The 18,882-nt window shown below is 55.8% G+C and overlaps 1 protein-coding gene across 1 annotated transcript; it reads left to right on the top strand.

Annotated features, from left to right (window-relative positions):
* The first annotated feature begins 220 nt into the window (after positions 1–220).
* LOC137457930 (Golgi apparatus membrane protein TVP23 homolog B-like) lies at positions 221–11,692 on the top strand. The gene is made up of 7 exons (XM_068169680.1): positions 221–275; positions 1,589–1,671; positions 2,736–2,880; positions 4,886–4,975; positions 7,449–7,568; positions 7,655–7,783; positions 10,119–11,692. The coding sequence occupies exons 1-7, from the start codon at positions 264–266 to the stop codon at positions 10,149–10,151; spliced, it is 612 nt and encodes a 203-aa protein (XP_068025781.1). The 5' UTR covers positions 221–263; the 3' UTR covers positions 10,152–11,692.
* The last annotated feature ends 7,190 nt before the right edge of the window (positions 11,693–18,882 follow it).

Here is an 18,882-nt window from a genome sequence, read left to right as displayed (position 1 = left end):
GGACCTGCGGGACCCCAGCGCGGCAGGACGCCAGCGCAGCTGAGCCCCAGCCCGGGCTCCCCTGCCCGGCCCCGCCCCTCGGGCCCGCCCCACGCCACGCCCCCGTGACGTCAGCGAGGCGGGGTGGGGGGAGCGGGTGGCCACGTCTAGCGCTGCGAGCCGCCAGTACGCATGCGCAGGGGGAGGGACCGTGCGGACGGAGCGAGCCGTGATTGGCCATTGGCGGTGACGTAAGCGGCAGGCGGAAGTCAGCGGCTCCCACCATGCTCCGGCAGGTGAGGGGCGGCCGGGCCGGGCCTGGGGCCGGGTCGGGGGCTGCAGCGACCGGGGTTGGGCACTGGGGGGACGGGAGAGACAGGTGCTCTGTGCTGGCATGGGCTTGCGGCTCGCCTGGCTGCGCTGCCAGCGGGACTGCTGTTGTTCCGTTAACGCCTCGCTTACGTGTGCCGGCTGAGAGCCGTTGGGGTAGCGCTAGGGGAAGAGGAGCGATCGCAGCCCAGCCCCAGCCTGCCCGGGGCTGATCCCCAGCTGTGTGGGCAGCAGGGGCAGGGAGGGCATTCTGCCTCTCTCCTGTACTCTGCTGAGACCCCAGCTGCAGTGCTGGGGCAGCTCTGGAGTCCTCAGCACAGACAGGGACCTGCTGGTGCGAGGGCAGAGGAGGCCACAGCAGTGCTGGCAGGGCTGGAAGCCCTCTGCTGTGAGGCCAGGCTGAGAGAGTTGAGGTCGTTCATTCAGGGAGACCTGGTGGCCTTTCAGAACGTAAAGGAACCAATGAGAAAGCTGGGGACAGACTTTTGAGCAGGGCCTCTTGTGACAGGACAAAGGGGGGTGGTTTGAAACTCCAAGAGGGAGGTTTGGACTGGGGAGAAGGAAGAAATGTTGAACTCTGAGGGTGGTGAGATGCTGTCCCAGGTTGCCCAGAGAGGTGGGAGAGCCTCTGGATCAGGTTATCTGGGGCTGTGAGCAACCTGCTCTAGTTGGGGATGTCCCTGCTGGCTGCAGGGGGGTTGGACTGGATGAGCTTTAAAAGCCATTTCAAAGCCAAACCAGTCTGGGATTCTATGCAAATGATTTTTGGGTGAGAGCACTCAGCCTGTCTTGTGCTGGTGATGTTCTGTTTCTGCGGGGTCTGTCAAAATCATCAATGGCAGTTCTGTTAGCAGTTTATTCAGTGGAATGCAGGAGGATTGGGTACAAACCTGGTCAGACACAGGAGCAGCTTTGTTACAAGAGGTAGTGAGAGGAATGAAGAATAAAGGACACCAGATGTAGGTGGGAAGTTAATTGCCTGGGTGCAGAAAGGGGCCCTGGAGCCACACTGTGTTTATGTGGTTGTCACAAAGAACAAATCACAGAGTCATGGAAGGGACCTCAAGGATCATCCAGTTCCAACCCCTCTGCCATGGGCAGGGACACCTCACTCAAAGCACTCTGTGCTGTACTTTTTGTTTTGTGTGTGGTTAAACCTTGACATTCCTCTCAGTACCCTAAAGGTGACACCTTGGCACCACAGGGTAACCAAAAGTGTCCCCCTTCAAGGGATGAAGGCAGGTTGGTTGTAACCCTCTGTGTCTGTTTGCCACTTCAGGACAGCAGTGATGACATTGAAGATGTGTCTCTCTTTGATGCAGATGATGATGTGTCCAGGAGATCCAAAAAGTCAAAAATCAGGTCAGTGGCCACAGAGAGAGAGAGTTCCCTGATGAATCATGAGTGGCTGAGAGCAGCCAGGCAGAAAGGGACCTGGGGGTCCTGGTGGACAGCAGCTGAACATGAGTCAGCAGTGTGCCCAGGGGGCCAAGAAGGCCAAGGGCATCCTGGCCTGCATCAGGAACAGTGTGGCCAGCAGGAGCAGGGAGGTCATTGTGCCCTGTGCTCAGCACTGGTTAGGCCACACCTTGAGTCCTGTGTCCAGTTCTGGGCTCCTCAGTTTAGGAAAGATGTTGAGATGCTGGAAGGTGTCCAGAGAAGGGCAACAAGGCTGGGGAGGGGTCTGGAGCACAGCCCTGTGAGGAGAGGCTGAGGGAGCTGGGGTTGCTTAGCCTGGAGAAGAGGAGGCTCAGGGGAGACCTTCTTGCTCTCCCCAACTCCCTGAAGGGAGGCTGTAGCCAGGTGGGGGTTGGTCTCTTCTCCCAGGCAACCAGCAGCAGAACAAGAGGACAGAGTCTGAAGCTGTGCCAGGGGAGGTTCAGGCTGGATGTTAGGAAGAAGTTCTTCCCAGACTGAGAGATTGGCCATTGGAATGTGATGCCCAGGGAGGTGGTGGAGTCCCCATCCCTGGAGGTGTTTAAGAGGAACCTGGATGAGGCAATGGGAACCATGGTTTAGTTGATCAGATGGGGTTGGGTGATAGGTTGGACTTGATGATCTCTGAGGTCTCTTCCAACCTGGTCTATTCTATTCTATTCTATTCTATTCTATTCTATTCTATTCTATTCTATTCTATTCTATTCTATTCTATTCTATTCTATTCTATTCTATTCTATTCTATTCTATTCTATTCTATTCTATTCTATTCTATTCTATTCTCCATGCCATGCCATGCCATGCCATGCCATGCCATCAGTGCACTTCTGCTGTAGTCAGTGTGCTGCTGCTGTTTCCAGCTGTCCTTGCACACTGGGGCCACGCTGGGGTGCTGTGAGTTGGTGGCAGGTCCCTTGGCAGTGTCCTTTGTCTGCAGGTGCCCTCAGCCTTGTCTGAAGGGGCTGTGTCTGTGCTGTGCTCCCTTCCAGGCACCCAGTGGCGTCGTTCTTCCACCTGTTCTTCCGGGTCAGTGCCATCGTCGTCTACCTGCTCTGTGAGCTCCTAACCAGCAGCTTCATTGCCTGCATGGTGACAATCATCCTCCTCCTCTCCTGTGACTTCTGGACTGTGAAGGTAAGTTCCTCTTGGGCTCCTTGTTGTCTTCATCTTGCTGTGTAAGAGCAGCTGAGCAGTGGTAGTCACACCAAAGAATCCCAGGATGTTAGGGGTTGGAAGGGACCCCTGGAGATTTGAGTCCAACCCCCCCTGCCAGAGCAGGATCACCCAGGGCAGGGCACACAGGAGCACATCCAGGTGGGTTTGGAGTCTCTCCAGAGGAGGACTCTCCACAACCTCTCTGGGTAGCCTGTTCCAGGGCTCCAGCACCTTCAACATACTGAGGTGAAACTTCATGTGTTCAAACCTGTAGCCGCTGCTCCTTGTCCTGCTACTGGGCACCACCAGTAAGAGCCTGGCATCTTCATCTTGGCATTAACCCCTCAGGTATTTATAAACATTGATAAGATCCCCTCTCAGCCTTCTTGAGACCAAGCAGACCTATTTCTCTCAGTCTTTCTTCATAGGAGAGATGTTCAGGTCAGGTCTTTATGCCTTGCACACAGAATTGCCCTCAGGTGCTGTGGTGTGTTGCAGAGTTGTATGAAATAAGACCTCCTAAATGTCTCTGTACCTGCTTGCTTCTTGGAGATCAGTGGAGGGATGAAAGGTGTCCAGGGAGGCTGTGGATGCTCCCTCCCTGGAGGTGTTTCAGGCCAGGCTGGATGAAGCCTTGAGCAAGCTGGGCTTGTGGGAGGTGACGCTGGCATGGCAGGGGGGGTTGGAACTGGATGAGTTGTAGATTCCTAGAATGGTTTTGAGTTGGAAGGCACCTTTCAGATCATCCAGCCCCTGGCTTGGACAGCAGCACTCTGAGCTGGGCTAGGAACTGGCTGGAGGCTGAGCCCAGAGAGTGGTGGTGAATGGTGCCACAGCCAGCTGGCAGCCAGGCACCAGTGGTGTGCCCCAGGGGTCAGTGCTGGGCCCCAGCCTGTTCAATATCTTTGTTGATGATCTGGATGAGGGCACTGAGTCCATCATCAGCAAATTTGCAGATGACCCCAAGCTGGGAGCAGATGTTGGTCAGTCAGAGGGCAGAAGGGCTCTGCAGAGGGATCTTGCCAGGCTGGGCAGATGGGCAGAGGCCAACAGGATGGCATTCAACAACAGGATGGCATTTGGCCACAGCAACCCCATGGAGAGCTACAGGCTGGGGTCAGAGTGGCTGAGAGCAGCCAAACAGAGAGGGACCTGGGGGTGCTGATTGACAGCTGCCTGAACATGAGCCAGCAGTGTGCCCAGGGGGCCAAGAAGGCCAAGGGCATCCTGGCCTGCATCAGGAATAGTGTGGCCAGCAGGAGCAGGGAGGTCATTGTGCCCTGTGCTCAGCACTGCTTAGGCCACACCTTGAGTCCTGTGTCCAGTTCTGGGCCCCTCAGTTTAAGAAGGACATTGAGAGACTTGAAGGTGTCCAGAGAAGGGCAAGGAGGCTGGGGAGGGGTCTGGAGCACAGCCCTGTGAGGAGAGGCTGAGGGAGCTGGGGTTGCTTAGCCTGGAGAAGAGGAGGCTCAGGGGAGACCTTCTTGCTCTCTCCAACTCCCTGAAGGGAGGTTGTAGCCAGGTGGGGGTTGGTCTCTTCTCCCAGGCAAGCAGCACCAGAACAAGAGGATACAGTCTCAAGCTGTGCCAGGGGAGGTTTAGGCTGGAGGTGAGGAGAAAGTTCTTCACAGAGAGAGTTGTTAGCCATTGGGATGTGCTGCCCAGGGAGGTGGTGGAGTCCCCATCCCTGGAGGTGTTCAAGAGGGGATTGGATGTGGCACTTGGAGCCATGGTTTAGCCATGAGGTCTGTGGTGCCAGGTTGGACTGGATGATCTTTGAGGCCTCTTCCAACCTCGGTGATGCTGTGATCTGAACACATCATCAAATAGATTGCTGTGGACCTAAGAGCCTTGAAATCTCCTCCTGCCCAAGGTGGGGCAAATGTGCAGCACCACACCCAGCCTCAAAGGGCTGGACTTTGCCAGCTGGTTTCCTCTTCTTTCAGTGGCAGGGCTCAAGCTTGCTGCTTTGCTTCTCTTCCAGAACGTCACAGGCAGGTTGATGGTTGGCCTTCGCTGGTGGAACCAGGTGGATGATGATGGGAGGAGCCACTGGGTGTTTGAAGCTAGAAAGGTAACTTCCTGGAGGGTGTTTTTAAAGTCCTCTCATTGTCTCTGGTTTGTGACCCCCCTGGTAATTAGCACTGACTCTTGATTTGCATGATGCAGCTTCCAGCTGCAGAGCCAGGGTGGGGATTCTGCCACTCCTGGGAGACCTCACCTGCAGTGCTGTGTGCAGGGCTGGAGCCCTCAGTACAGGAAGGACATGGAGCTGATGGAGAGGCTCCAGAGGAGGGCCAGGAAAATGATCAGGGGGTTGGAGCAGCTCTGCCATGAGAACAGGCTGAGGGAGCTGGGGCTGTTCAGCCTGGAGAAGAGAAGGCTCCAGGGAGACCTAATAGCAGCCTGCCAGTACCTGAAGGGAGCTACAGGAGTGATGGAGAGAGACTGTTTGCAAAGGCCTGCAGGGATAGGCCCAGGGGCAGTGGCTTCAAAGTAGAGCAGAGCAGATTGAGATTGGATGTCAGAAAGAAGCTCTTCCCCATGAGGGTGGTGGAACACTGACACAGGCTGCCCTGGGAGGTGGTTGAGGCTCCATCCCTGGAGATAATTCAGGGTTATGGCTTGGTGAGGCCCAAGGCAACCAGGTCTAGCTGGGGCTGTCCCTGCTGAGTGCAGGGGGGTTGGGCTGGATGAGCTTTGGAGGTCTCACAAGTTGCTAACCCAGTCCAGGTCCTTTAGCTGTTAGAGGAAGAAGTAAGTCCTTGCTTGGCATCTTCTGAGAGCTCTTGCAGTGAGGAGGCCACAAAGATGATCCAAGGGCTGGCACACCTCTGCTGTGAGCATAGGTTGAGGGAGCTGGGCTTGGTCAGCCTGGGGAAGAGAAGACTCTGGGGCTGCCTTCCAGTGCCTGAAGGGATCCTGCAGGAAGGCTGCAGGGGGACTGTTCAGAAGGACAAGGGGGAATAGTTTTAAGCTGAGAGAGGGAGAGCAGGGTTAGGCTGGAGCTTAGGAAGAAGTCCTTCAGTACAGGGGTGGTGAGACACTGGCACAGGCTGCCCAGGGAGGCTGTGGCTGCCTCCTCTCTGGGGGTGTTCAAGGCCAGGCTGGAGGAGTTCTTGAGCAGCCAAGTCTAGTTGAGAGCTGTCCCTGCCCATGGCAGGGGGCTGGAGTAGATGACCTCTGAGGTCCCTTCCATCATTCTGCTCTATGAAATCAGCAGGGTGCTGAGAGTCAGACCTCTGTGTGTGCAAGGTGAAAGCCACCCTGCCTGGGTGCTAAGGGTGTCAGTATTGACCTCTGCCTGGAGTTCTGGTTGTGCAGTGCTTTGGAGGGAGGAAACATGACATGACCCTTGGGGCTGCTCCCAGGCTCCTGTAGCTCAACCCTGCTGTAAGTGTCCTGTTTCCCAGACTGAACCTTGCTAACCCCAAGCTTTCCAAGAGGGTTTGGTGCTCTTGCCTGATAGGAAATTGACCACAGGGTCCCTTTAAAAGGAAACTTCTCCGGTGCAGAACAACACTTTGTGATGTAGAAATTGACCTTGAAAGCACAGTCTCAAGCTGTGCCAGGGGAGGTTTAGATGGAGGGGAGGAGAAAGTTCTTCCCAGAAAGAGTAATTGGCCCTTGGGATGTGCTGCCCAGGGAGGTGGTGGAGTCCCTGTCCCTGGAGGTGTTCACAGAAGGCTTGGATGTGGCACTTGGAGCCATGGTTCAGTTGTCAGGAGGTGTTAGGCATTAGGTGGTAGGTTGGACTTGATGAGCTCTGAGGTCTTTTCCAACCTGGTTGATTCTGTGATTGTGCTCCACTTGTGTGGAGGCAAAACCCAGGGGGCTTGTTGATCACAGCATCCCAGCCTGGTGGGGTTGGAGAGGACCTCTGGAGATCATCCAGTCCAAACCTCTGCTCCAGCAGGGCACCCACAGCAGCTTGCCCAGCAGCACAGTGCCCAGCTGGCCTTGGAAGCTCTCCACACCAGGAGACTCCACAACCTCTCTGGGCAGCCTGCTCCAGGCCTCCAGCACCCTCACAACAAACAACTTTCTCCTCCTGCTCACATGGAACCTCCTGGCTTCCAGTCTGTGCTCACTGCCCCTTGTGCTGTCCCTGGGCACCACTGAGCAGAGTCTGGCCCCAGCCTCTTGCCCCCCACAGCTCCTTTAGCTCTTGCTGAGCATTGCTCAGCTCCCCTCTGGGGCTGCTCTTCTGCAGGCTCTCAGCCCCAGGGCTCTCAGCCTTTGCTCCTCCCAGAGCTGCTCCAGGCCCCTCAGCAGCTTTGCAGCCTCCCCTGGACTCTCTCCAGGATTTCTCTGTCACTCCTGAACTGGGGAGCCCAGAACTGGCCCCAGGACTCCAGAATAGGCCTCAGTAGAGCAGAGTTAGAGGGGGAAGAGGTCCCAACAACGAAGAACTTTCTCCTCCTGCTCAGATGGAGCCTCCTGGGTTCAGTCTGTGTCCTTAAACTCAGTGCAGGGGTAAAGGACAGTGTGAGCTGTACCATGGAGCAGCCTCTTCATCTCCATTTCCTTTCTGTTTTTTCCTTTAGGGGAGCAAAACCTCATCAGAAGCAGAGTCCAGAATCTTCTGGTTGGGTTTGATTTCCTGTCCTATGATCTGGGTGATCTTTGCCTTCAGTGCCCTCTTCTCTTTCAAAGTCAAGTGGCTGGTGAGTGTGGACTCCTCCAGTTCAGGTCCCCCTTCTCTTGCAGGCAAGGTGGTGTCAGTCACTGACTGTGTTGTCCTCTGTCTCAGGCAGTGGTTGTGATGGGAGTGGTGCTTCAGGGAGCCAACCTTTATGGTTACATCAGGTGCAAAGTGGGCAGCAGAAAGAACTTGACCAGCATGGCCACCAGCTACCTGGGGAAGCAGTTCCTGAGGCAGGTAAGGTCTCCAGGGCTTTGGAAAGCCTCTGGTCATGCTTCCTTCTCTCCACCACTTCCCTTCCCACCTGGGCCATGAAGAGAAAGGCAGAAGAAAACCTTTTCTGTGTAGCTCTGCAGAGGGAACCTTCCCAGCTTGCTGCTTTGCTGAGTTGAGCCCTCTTTATCAGAGCCACTTCCAGATATTGGCTTCAGGTTCAATTTGCAGCACCTCTTGAGCTTGTACTTGCTGGTGCCAGGGACAGCTGCCACAGGAGCTGCTGGGATCTGCCTGGTGTGTGGGACAGCTGGGGGTTGGTCTCTGCTCCCAGGCAAGCAGCACCAGAACAAGAGGACACAGTCTCAAGCTGTGCCAGGGGAGGTTTAGGCTGGAGGTGAGGAGAAAGTTCTTCCCAGAGAGAGTTGTTAGCCATTGGGATGTGCTGCCCAGGGAGGTGGTGGAGTCCCCATCCCCGGAGGTGTTCACAAAAGGCTTAGATGTGGCACTTGGAGCCATGGTTTAGTTGTCAGGAGGTGTTAGGTATTGGGTGACAGGTTGGACTTGATGATCTCTGAGGTCTTTTCCAACCTGGTTGATTCTGTGATTCTACTCTATGAAATAAGGCCCACAGTGCAAGTGGTGACAGGGAAATGATCGTGGCCAAGCTGCAGCTCTTGGATACCATGCTGGTGAAAAAGCTCTTCCCAGTGCACTGCTGCCTGCTCAGGCTGTGCTGGCCACAGCACCAGAGAATCACAGAACTGTCAGGGTTGGAAGGGACCTCAAGGCTCAGCCAGTCCCAACCCCCCTGCCATGGGCAGGGACACCTCACACTGCAGCAGGTTGCTCACAGCCACATCCAGCCTGGCTGCAAACACCTCCAGGCAGGAGGCTTCCACCACCTCCCTGGGCAACCTGTGCCAGGCTCTCACCACCCTCCTGGGGAGCAACTTCTTCCTCACATCCAATCTCAATCTCAATCTCTCCATTTCTAGTTTTGCTCCATCCCCCCCAGTCCTATCACTCCCTGACACCCTCAGAAGTCCCTCCCCAGCTTTCTGGGAGCCCACTTCAGATATTGGAAGGCCTCCTCTGAGCCTTCTCTTCTCCCTGCATCTGGAGGGATGTTGTGCTGGGCTGCTGCTGCCTTTTGAATTCTGTCTCACTTCCAGTCAGCTCTTCCTGAGGTGCTTTTCTGCCCCAGTGTTGGGTTTTCTTCTGTCCATAGGTCCCTGCAGCACAACCATCCCCTGTTGCACTTGCAGGCTATGACTTCACCTCTGCTTGTAGCAGGTTTCCTGGCTGTGCTCCACAGGCAGCTCTGGGGCCAGGTGGTGTGGCTGCCACAGGTTCCCCTGTGTTTGGTGGAGTTCCTCTGATCAGGGTGACAGCAGCTCACTGAGAAACCTTTCTGGGCAGCCTGTGCTGGGATTGTCCTCTTCTATAGCTGCTTGCACTTCCCAATGCTTTCAGCACTGCTGTGCTTAACCAGAGGTCCAGGCAAGGCTCAGCCTCTGGCAGAAAGCAATGTCTTGCCCCAGAGTCCTGCCAGTGGGTCACATCCTGGAACCCCAGCATGGTGGGGTTGGAAGGGACCTCCTGGAGATCACCCAGTCCAAGCCCCTGCTCCTGCAGGGCACCCACAGCAGCTTGCCCAGGAGCACAGTGCCCAGCTGGCCTTGGAAGCTCTCCACACCAGGAGACTCCACAACCTCTCTGGGCAGCCTGCTCCAGGCCTCCAGCACCCTCACAACAAACAACTTTCTCCTCCTGCTCACATGGAACCTCCTGGCTTCCAGTCTGTGCCCACTGCCCCTTGTGCTGTCCCTGGGCACCACTGAGCAGAGTCTGGCCCCAGCCTCTTGCCCCCCACAGCTCCTTTAGCTCTTGCTGAGCATTGCTCAGCTGCCCTCTGGGGCTGTTCTTCTGCAGGCTCTCAGCCCCAGGGCTCTCAGCCTTTGGTCCTCCCAGAGCTGCTCCAGGCCCCTCAGCAGCTCTGCAGCCTCCCCTGGACTCTCTCCAGCAGTTCTCTGTCTCTCTGGAACTGGGGGAGCCCAGAACTGGCCCCAGGACTCCAGAAGAGGCCTCAGTAGAGCAGAGTTAGAGGGGGAAGAGGTCCCCTCCTGACTTGCTGGCAGCTCTTCTTCATGCACCCCAGGAGGCCTTTGGCCTTCTTGTCCCCAAGGGCACACTGCTGGCTCATGGGGAAGCCCCTGTGCACCACCTCTCTCAGTGCTGTCCCTGGGCACCACTGAGCAGAGTCTGGCCCCAGCCTCATGCTCCCCACCCTTTAGCATTGAGGAGATTCCCATTGCCCTCTACTCCTTCTCTTCTTTTCTCTTTTGCCTTTCTGCAGGCTGTGGCTAAAGAGGACCAACCAGCATCCTGAGCATGGTGGAAGCCTCAACCCAGGCTGGACTCTGATGAGTGAACAGCAGAGAGTGTTGCTGTGACCTTTAGACTCTGTGAGCTGCAGAGCTGAGGTGTGAATTGAAGGAAGTAAATAAACTGTTGGAGACTTCAGGTGATCCCTCATGGCAGCTTCAGTTTTCCCTTAGCAGCTCTATGTTTTCTGTCCTTTGGGTTGGGTTTTTTCCCCCCCTTTAGGTTGATTTAACTAGAATTGATTTGTCTGCAGTTGAAATGAAAGGAGCTTCTAGCTGGCTCTTCCTCCAGGTTTGGAAGTGCTGGGTGGGTTCAGAGGGAATTGCTGGGCAGCCTTTCTTCAGGGCCACCAGGCACAAGCCAAGCCTTCTGCCAGCCAGCAGCTCCTGCGGCTCCTCCAGCAGCTGCTGCCCCCAGGAGTGCTGCTTGAGGCTGCTGCTGTGCTTTCTTCAGGACCACCAGGCAGAACCCAACCCTTTCTGCCAGCCAGCAGCTCCTGCAGCTCCTCCAGCAGCTGCTGCCCCCAGGAGTGCTGCTTGAGGCTGCTGCTGTGCTTTCCTCAGGACCACCAGGCACAAGCCAACCTTTCTGCCAGCCTGCAGCTCCTCCAGCAGCTGCTGCCCCCAGGAGTGCTGCCTGGGGCTGCTGCTGTGCTTGGCTCTGCTGGGAGGTCCTTGCTGCCCCTGTTGCAGAGTTTGGGCAGCACTCCTGGGGCTCTGCATCTCCCAGCCTGTGATGTGGACAGCCCTGAGGTGGTGGCCCTGGAGGAGGGCTGCAGGCAGTGTTGCTGTTGGCTCAGAGGGAGGATGATTGATGTCTCCTGGCACCCAGAAAGTGACTCCTGAGCAGCTCTGCTCTTTGGTTGATCTGAAGTGCTCCTGGAGGCCTCAGTAACATCTTATAACCTCTTTTACCTGTGTGTCTGTGTCTGGAGAGTGCAGCATGGGGGAAAAGCAGGTTAGGAGTAGGGTTGCAGACACAGCTTCAGGGTGACTCCAAGAGCAGCCCTTGGCTGCTGCTGCTGCTGCTCAGGGGATGGCAGCTGCCCTCAGGTGGGTGCTGTGCAGTTTGGTGCCACAGGCTTTTCTCTGTCTTCAGTGGGGGTGGTCTGCAGGATGGGGTGATCTGCACTTTCCTCCTCCTCCTGCTCCCAGGGGACAGGCCTGACAGAGGTTCATGCTTCTCAAATCCACGTGCTGTCCTCCAGCCGCGCTCCCCTGGGCTGGGAAAGAGCCTTTTGCAGCACCATGAACTGCTGACAGCATTCACTTGGAGGGCAGCAAGTGGCTTGTTTGGTGTGAGGAGCTGTGTGTGTGTGGGGGGTCAGCTCCTGCTTGTCACATAGCTGTGTCCCAGGCAGGCTCTGCTTTCCCAGGGGGGAGGTTTCTCTGGGGGTGTGGTGAAGGCTGGTGACAAGATCTTCTCTCCCCTGTCCTCTAGCAATACATGGGAGCTGTCCTTCTGTTCAACTCTGTGGATTAATAACCTCCCTGTTGTAAATATGTATTTATAAACTCTTGCCATTAAAAGAAGGCTTTTGTTTAACCAGACCAGTGGTCCCTTCTTGTGCTGCAGGGCTGCACCAGCTCCCCGGGCTGTAGTCCTCACAGGGGCTGCCTGGCAGCTTGAGCCCTGCTCTTCAGCAAGCTCTGCTTCAATCCTGTCACCCAGGGGGCCTGGACAGTGTCCCCCATGCAAACACTTCTCTGTTGGGCCTGTTGGGAGGGGTCATCATTAGGAGCTGAGGGAACTGACACTCACCTGGAGTAGCCAAGAGGCTCCTTCCCAAGGACTCTGGGTGAGACCCTGTGCCCAGCTCCCTGGCTCGCTGCCACAGATGCTTGTGCCACCCCACAGTGGTTACTCCTCATCCCCACTTGCATGGGGAAGATGATTCATTTCTAAGGAATGAAGACCTCTGACACTCTAAAGCTCACCTGGAGTGGCCAAGAGGCTCCTTCCCAAGGACTCTGGGTGAGATCCTGTGCCCAGCTCCCTGGCTTGCTGCCATAGATGCTTGTGCCATGCCACAGATGCTTGTGCCACCCCACAGTGGTTACTCCTCACCCTCACTTGCATGGGGAAGATGATTAATGTCTAAGGAATGAAGACAACTGACACTCTGGAGCTCACCTGGAATGGCCAAGAGACTCCTTCCCAAGGGCCCTGGGTGAGACCCTGTGCCCAGCTCCATGGCTCACTGCCACAGATCCTTGTGCCATGCCACAGATGCTTGTGCCACCCCACAGTGGTTACTCCTCACCCTCACTTGCATGGGGAAGATGATTAATGTCTAAGGAATGAAGACAATTGACACTCTAAAGCTCACCTGGAGTGGCCAAGAAGCTCCTTCCCGAGGGCCCTTGGTGAGACCCTGTGCCCAGCTCCCTGGCTCACTGCCACAGGTGCTTGTGCCACCCCACAGTGGTTACTCCTCATCCCCACTTGCATGGGGAAGATGATTTATCTCTAAGGAATGAAGACAACTGACACTCTAAAGCTCACCTGGAGTGGCCAAGAGGCTCTTTCCCAAGGACCCTGGCTGAGACCCTGTGCCCAGCTCCATGGCTGGCTCCCAGCAGAGCTGCCACAGATGCTTGTGCCACCCCACAGTGGTTACTCCTCACCCTCACTTGCATGGGGAAGATGATTCATTTCTAAGGAATGAAGACAATTGACACTCTAAAGCTCACCTGGAGTGGCCAAGAGGCTCCTTCCGGAGGGCCCTTGGTGAGACCCTGTGCCCAGCTCCCTAGCTCCCTGCCACAGATGCTTGTGCCATGCCACAGGTTCTTGTGCCACCCCACAGTGGTTACTCCTCATCCCCACTTGCATGGGGCAGGTGATTTATCTCTAAGGAATGAAGACAACCAAGCCAGATGAGTTGGGGACTGAACTGAAGGTGGTCCTGCAGCCAGGTGGGGACTCCTGAGAGCAGCACCCAGTGCCATGGATGGGGAAATCCTCAGCTGCTGGCCAGCAAGCCCCCAGTTTGCTGGCTGCCATCATGGGGGTGGCACTGACAGCAGCACAGCTTCAGCCATGAGGTGATTGCTTGAAAACATCTTGGAATGTAGTAGGTTGAGAGAGGTTCTCCTCCCCCTCTGCTCTGCCTTGGTGAGGCTGCATCTGGAGTATTGTGTCCAGTGCTGGGCCCCTCAGGTCAGGAAGGAGCTCAGGGAACTGCTTGAGAGAGTCCAGCACAGAGCTACAAAGATGCTGCAGGCAGTGGAACATCTTCCTTAGGAGGAGAGCCTGAGGGAGCTGAGGGCTCTGTAGCTTGGAGAGGAGGAGCCTGAGAGGTGACCTCATTGCTGTTGCTAAAGCTGTGCAGGGTGAGTGCCCAGAGGCTGGAGCCAGGCTCTGCTGGGGGATGCCCAATGCCAGCACAAGGGGCAGTGGTGGAAGCTGAGGCAGAGGAAGTGCCATGGACACAGGAGGGAAAACTTTGTGAGGGTGCCAGAGCCCTGGAGCAGGCTGCCCAGGGGGGTTGTGGAGTCTCCCCCACTGGAGATACTCAAACCCCACCTGGATGTGTTCCTGTGTGACCTGCTCTAGGTGCTCCTGCTCTGGCAGGTGGGAGTTGGACTGGATGAGCTCTGGAGGTCCCTTCCAGCCCCTGAAACTCTGTGATTCTGTGCTATTTTGCACTTCATGTTCCTTCCCCTGCTGCCAAAGCTCCCACCCAAACGGCTGGGACAGGGGAGAGTGCTTTTCTGGGAGTCACCTTTCCCTTTCAGCAGGGGCAGAGAGGCATTTATCCCTTGGTGCTTTTAAATATAGCCTCCTCTGGCTTATTTTTAGCCCCTTGGCAAGCACTCTCAGCCTTTTGGCTTGCTGAGGAGCTGATCCTTTGTTGCATTCCTCTGCTCTGTGGATCAGAACCAAATTCCTTATCTCTGCTCCACTTGGGTGTGAGGCTGGTTTGATTTCTCTGCTGCTGGCTGCTGGGGTTTCCTGTGCAGCAGGAAGGGGGAGTTGCAGGAGAAAGTCCCTGAATGTGCTCTTTTTGTTGTTGTTGCTGTTGTTGTTGTTGGTGGTGGTGTTCCACAAGCCTCAGGAATTCACACTGAGCCTGGGTCTGGAGGGTTCAGCTATGTAATGGTGGTCCCCACCCAAGACCTGGGTGGTGGCTGAATTTCCAGAGGCAGAAATGCTCCCAGGAGCAATAATAACCAACCACTGTTTGCTCTGAGATGGCTAAAGTCCACCTCAGGTGTTGCAAGGGCAGCTGGAAGGGGGGCTTGAAATCATCCTCGTGGCACAGGCAGAGTCCTTGGACTCATTAAGGTACATTAGGGGACACAGTCTCAAGCTCTGCCAGGGGTGGAGGTGAGGAGAAAGTTCTTCCCAGAGAGAGTTGTTGGCCCTTGGGATGTGCTGCCCAGGGAGGTGGTGGAGTCCCCATCCCTGGAGGTGTTCAAGAGGGGATTGGATGTGTCCCTTGGAGCCATGGTTTAGTAGTCAGGAGGTGTTGGGTGGCAGGTTGGACCGAATGATCTCTGAGGTCTTTTCTAACCTTGTTGATTCTATGACTGTGTCTGGGGCCAGGGGGGAGCTTGCTTGCCAGACTGGGGGCAGAAAGAATAGAAGAGAATTACCCAGGTTGGAAGAGATCTTCGAGATCAAGTCCAACCTATCGCCCAACACCATCTGATCAATGAAACCATGGCACCAAGGACCCCATCCAGTCTCTTCCTAAACACCTCCAGGGATGGTGACTCCACCACCTCCCTGGGCAGCACATCCCAATGGCCAATCTCTCTTTCTATGAAGAACTTCTTCCTAACAGGTGCTGTTGGTTTGGGTGCACAAAGCCTCACCCTTGCTGTGTATCCTGGGGGTGAGCTGCTCCATTGCTCTTCTCCCTAGTATCAGTGGGCAGAAGGGGAGGCAATGGCCTGAAATTGTGCCAGGGGAGGGTTAGGTTGGAGATGAGGAAGAATGTCTTTGCTGCAAGAGTGGTCAGGGATTGGCAGAGGCTGCCCAGGGAGGTGGTGGAGTCCCCAGCCCTGGAGGTGTTCAGGAAACCTGAGCCATGGCACCTGGGGGCATGGCTTAGTGGCCATGGTGGTGCTGGGTGGATGGTTGGACTCAAATGATCTTAGAGGCTTTTTCCAGCCCAAACAATTCTATGACCTCTATCCCATTCTTCACCCTATTCTCCCATGCCCATGCCCAAACCCATCCCTCAGGGCTGGGGAATCCACCAGGTTAAGTGCACACAAATGCTGCTGCTGCACCTCCCTAGTCTGGGGACTGTGAGCTGGCAGCCACCAGTGTCACACTGTCCTGTTCCCTGGGACCTAACCTCCCAAGATGCCATTGCTGGAATGGCAGGGAAAGCATTTAGCTGCTGCTTCAAAGCACTGACAATAGGAAGTCCCAGACAGGATTTCTGCTGTGCTGTCACAGGAACAGAACTGTTCTGGTTGGAAAAGACCTTTCAGTCTGACCCTTAGCCCAGCACTGCCAGGTCACCACCAAACCATGGCCCTCAGCACCACGTGGGGACTCCACCACTGCCCTGGGCAGCCTGGGCCAGGCCTTGACAACCTTTTTGGGGAAGAAATTGTTCCTCATGTCCAACCTAAACCTCCCCCTGGTGCAACTTGAGGCCATTTCCTCCCATCCTGTCACTTGTTCCTTGGGAGAAGAGACCAACCCCCATCTGCCTCCAACCCCCACCTGGCTCCAACCTCCCTTCAGGGAGTTGCAGAGAATGAAAGGAAACATCTCCCCTTCCCCACGTGCTACCCCTTGCCCCTGGGCAGAGCCAGCTGGAGGGTGAAGAGGGGATGCTGACTGTGCTCAGGAGGACACTTGGAGCCTGGCTGTCTTTCCTTCCACAGATCTGCTTGGCCACCAGCCAGGCCTGGAGTGCTGCAGGGAAAGGTCTATTGTAGCTGCTTGGCAGGGGCCAGGGTCAGCCCTGCTCACCCAGAACAGGACATCCCAGCTGGTATTTCCTAAACAAAAAGCTGCAGTGCCTAAGGGAGAGTGACCTTTGAGGAGAGCAAAGGCAGAGGGGAGGGTGGAGGTTGGCCAGCCCCGGCGCCGCTGCCAGCGCTCCTGGCAGGAAGGAATTTCTCGCTTCCCTCCTGCCTTTCCATACCAACAGCCCCACTTTGGGAGCTTGGGTCCCTTCCTAGCCTGCAGAGCCATGGCCAACCAGGAGCCTCCTCACCACCCTGATACAGCAGGGGCAGGGCAGAGGGCGAGGGAAGGCTATTTCTGAGTGCCCGATGGCGGCGGGGCTGGCCCGCAGAGCTCGCCCGGGGCCCTGCTTGCCTGCCTGCCTCTGCTGAGCACCACTCCACTTCCTTCCCAGCCTTGCTGGGGGCAGCTGGCACTGGGGACATGCTGTGCTGCTTCCTGCTGCTTCAATCTCATAGGATTGTTTTGCTTGGAAAAGACCTCTAAGATCATTGTGTCCAACCATTTCCTTTCCTTCCATCACCTCAGGGAGCAGAGCCTGAGCAGGGCAGGGACAGCCCTGAGCAGAAGTGTGGAATCCTAGAGCTGCTTTGGCTGGAAGTGAACTTTAAGATCATGGAGGCCAAGCTTCAACTCAACACCCCCCGCCATGGGCCTGAACCCATGTCCCCAGGTGCCATGTCTGCATGTGTTTTGAGCACCTCCAGGGCTGGGGACTCCACCACCTCCCTGGGCAGCCTCTGCCAATCCCTGACCACTCCTGCAGCAAAGATATTGTTCCTCCTCTCCAACCTAACCCTCCCCTGGCACAATTTCAGGCCATTTCCTCTCCTTCTATCACCTGAGACCCCCACCTCACTGCAGCCTCCTTTCAGGGAGCTGTAGAGAGCAATGAGGTCTCCCCTCAGCCTCCTCTTCTCCAGACTAAGCACCCCCAGCTCCCTCAGCTGCTCCTCCCCAGCCCTCTTCCCCAGACCCTTCAGCAGCTTCATTGTCCTTTGTTATTGATTTTCCCTCCCAAACTGTTAATTTATGACTTTCCCAATTAATGACCATTAATGCCAGATTCTCTCACCCCCCACCTGCTTGCTGCACATTTCACACAGCTTCAGGGCTGACCAGGAGCCACCCTGATGCTCTTCAGCTCTTTCTCACCCCTGTGAATCCCAGGCTGTAGGGGTGGGAGCAGCTTGTTCGGCTCAGGAGCTGAGTTTTCTGGTCCTGTTATAGAATCCTCAGGTTGGAAGGCACCACAGGGATCATCTACTTCCACCTCCCCTCCATGGGCAAGGATGCCTCTCAGCTGCTCAAGGCCTCATCCAACCTGGCCTTAAACACCCCCAGGGAGGAGGCAGCCACAACCTCCCTGGACAAGCTGTTCCAGAGTCTCACCACCCTCATACTGAAGAGCTTCCCCCTAAGATCCAGTCTGAACCTACTCTCCCCCTTGTCCTCTCTCTAGACACCCTGATGAAAAGTCCCTCTGCAGCCTTCCTGTAGGATCCCTTCAGCTATTGGGAGGCAGCTTTGCATCCTCTTTGATACCCTTACTGCAGAGGGGGGTTGGATGAGGTGACCTCAGAGGTCCCTTCCAGTCCAGGCCATTCTGTGATGTTAAACTCTGCCATTTCATGGCTGGCCTTGAGTTTCATATCACTCACCAGCCCCTCCTTGGTGGAGAGGGACAAGGTCCAGCACAACATCTTCTCTTGTGGCTTCTTTACAGAATTAACCAGGTTGGAAAAGACCTGAGAGATCATCCAGTCCAACCTATCACCCAAAACCATCTCATCAACTAAACCATGGCACCAAGTGCTTCATCCAGGCTCCTCCTAAGCACCTCCAGGGATGGGGACTCCACCACCTCCCTGGGCAGCACATCCCAATGGCCAATCTCTCTTGCTGGGAAGAACTCCTTCCTAACATCCAGCCTGACCCTCCCCTGGCTCCCCCCAGCTCCCTCAGCCTGTCCTCACAGCAGAGGTGCTGCGACCCTTGGAAGACCTTTGTGGCCTCCTCTGGATGTGCTCCAACAGCTCTGTGTCCTTATGCTGGGGACACCACAACTGGATGCAGCCTTTGAGGTTATTCCTCATGATTCTCCCCAAATCCTTTCAACCCCCACCCCAGTGCCCTTCCTGCCCCCTTCCACCAACCTGGCAGCAGGACAGGCAGTTGGGGTTGGGTTTTTTGCCAGGGGGTAGCAGCTTGGTGGGTTCCTCCCTGAGCCCTTTGGCCTCCCTCCTGAAAACCTCTTTGGCCCTGCTGAGTTATTCCTCTCCCTGCTGCCAGCTTGAGCAACCTCCTCCTATTTACTTCATTTTTGGGGTGAGTTCTTCGGGGTTTTGGTGTTTTTTTTTCTTCTCTCTCTTATTGTCTCTCTTCAGTCACAAAGCAGTGTGTAAACAGCTCCCTGGTAACCACTGCTGTAGGTGAGTCATTCAGCTTTGCTGCCACAGGACACACTCCCTGCTCTTGCCTGCTGGGATCTTTCCAGATGAGAGTAGGCTTTAGCTGTTGACATAGTTACTCATGGTTTCCTACAGAGTGTACCAGTGTTGAGCCCAGCCCTTTTGGGGCTGTTTTGTCTTCTCCCCCCCCCTACCCTGTTAGATAAATCCCCTACCCCCTGTGGGACCTTCCACACTTGCCTTGTCCCCTCTGCTGTGAGGTTTAGAAGCCCTTTCAGGCTTCTTTTCACTAGTAGCTGGACTCTGCTTTGCTTCTGTTGGAGCCCTCCCTCACATCTGGACTCTGCTCCAGAAGGAATCTGAGTCGCCCACCAGAACTGCCTCTGG

This window comes from Melanerpes formicivorus, unplaced genomic scaffold (assembly GCF_026170545.1).
Source record: "Melanerpes formicivorus ecotype bairdi unplaced genomic scaffold, bMelFor1.0.p_v2 SCAF_211, whole genome shotgun sequence".
Classification (NCBI taxonomy): Eukaryota; Metazoa; Chordata; class Aves; order Piciformes; family Picidae; genus Melanerpes; species Melanerpes formicivorus.
This window is presented reverse-complemented; position numbering and strand designations above follow the sequence as displayed.

Bases quoted from the DNA above. Each gene is read 5' to 3' on its own strand.
- LOC137457930 (XM_068169680.1), top strand. The intron at 1,672-2,735 runs GTCAGTGGCCAC...GCTCCCTTCCAG, and splicing joins TCCAAAAAGTCAAAAATCAG to GCACCCAGTGGCGTCGTTCT. The intron at 2,881-4,885 runs GTAAGTTCCTCT...CTTCTCTTCCAG, and splicing joins GTGACTTCTGGACTGTGAAG to AACGTCACAGGCAGGTTGAT.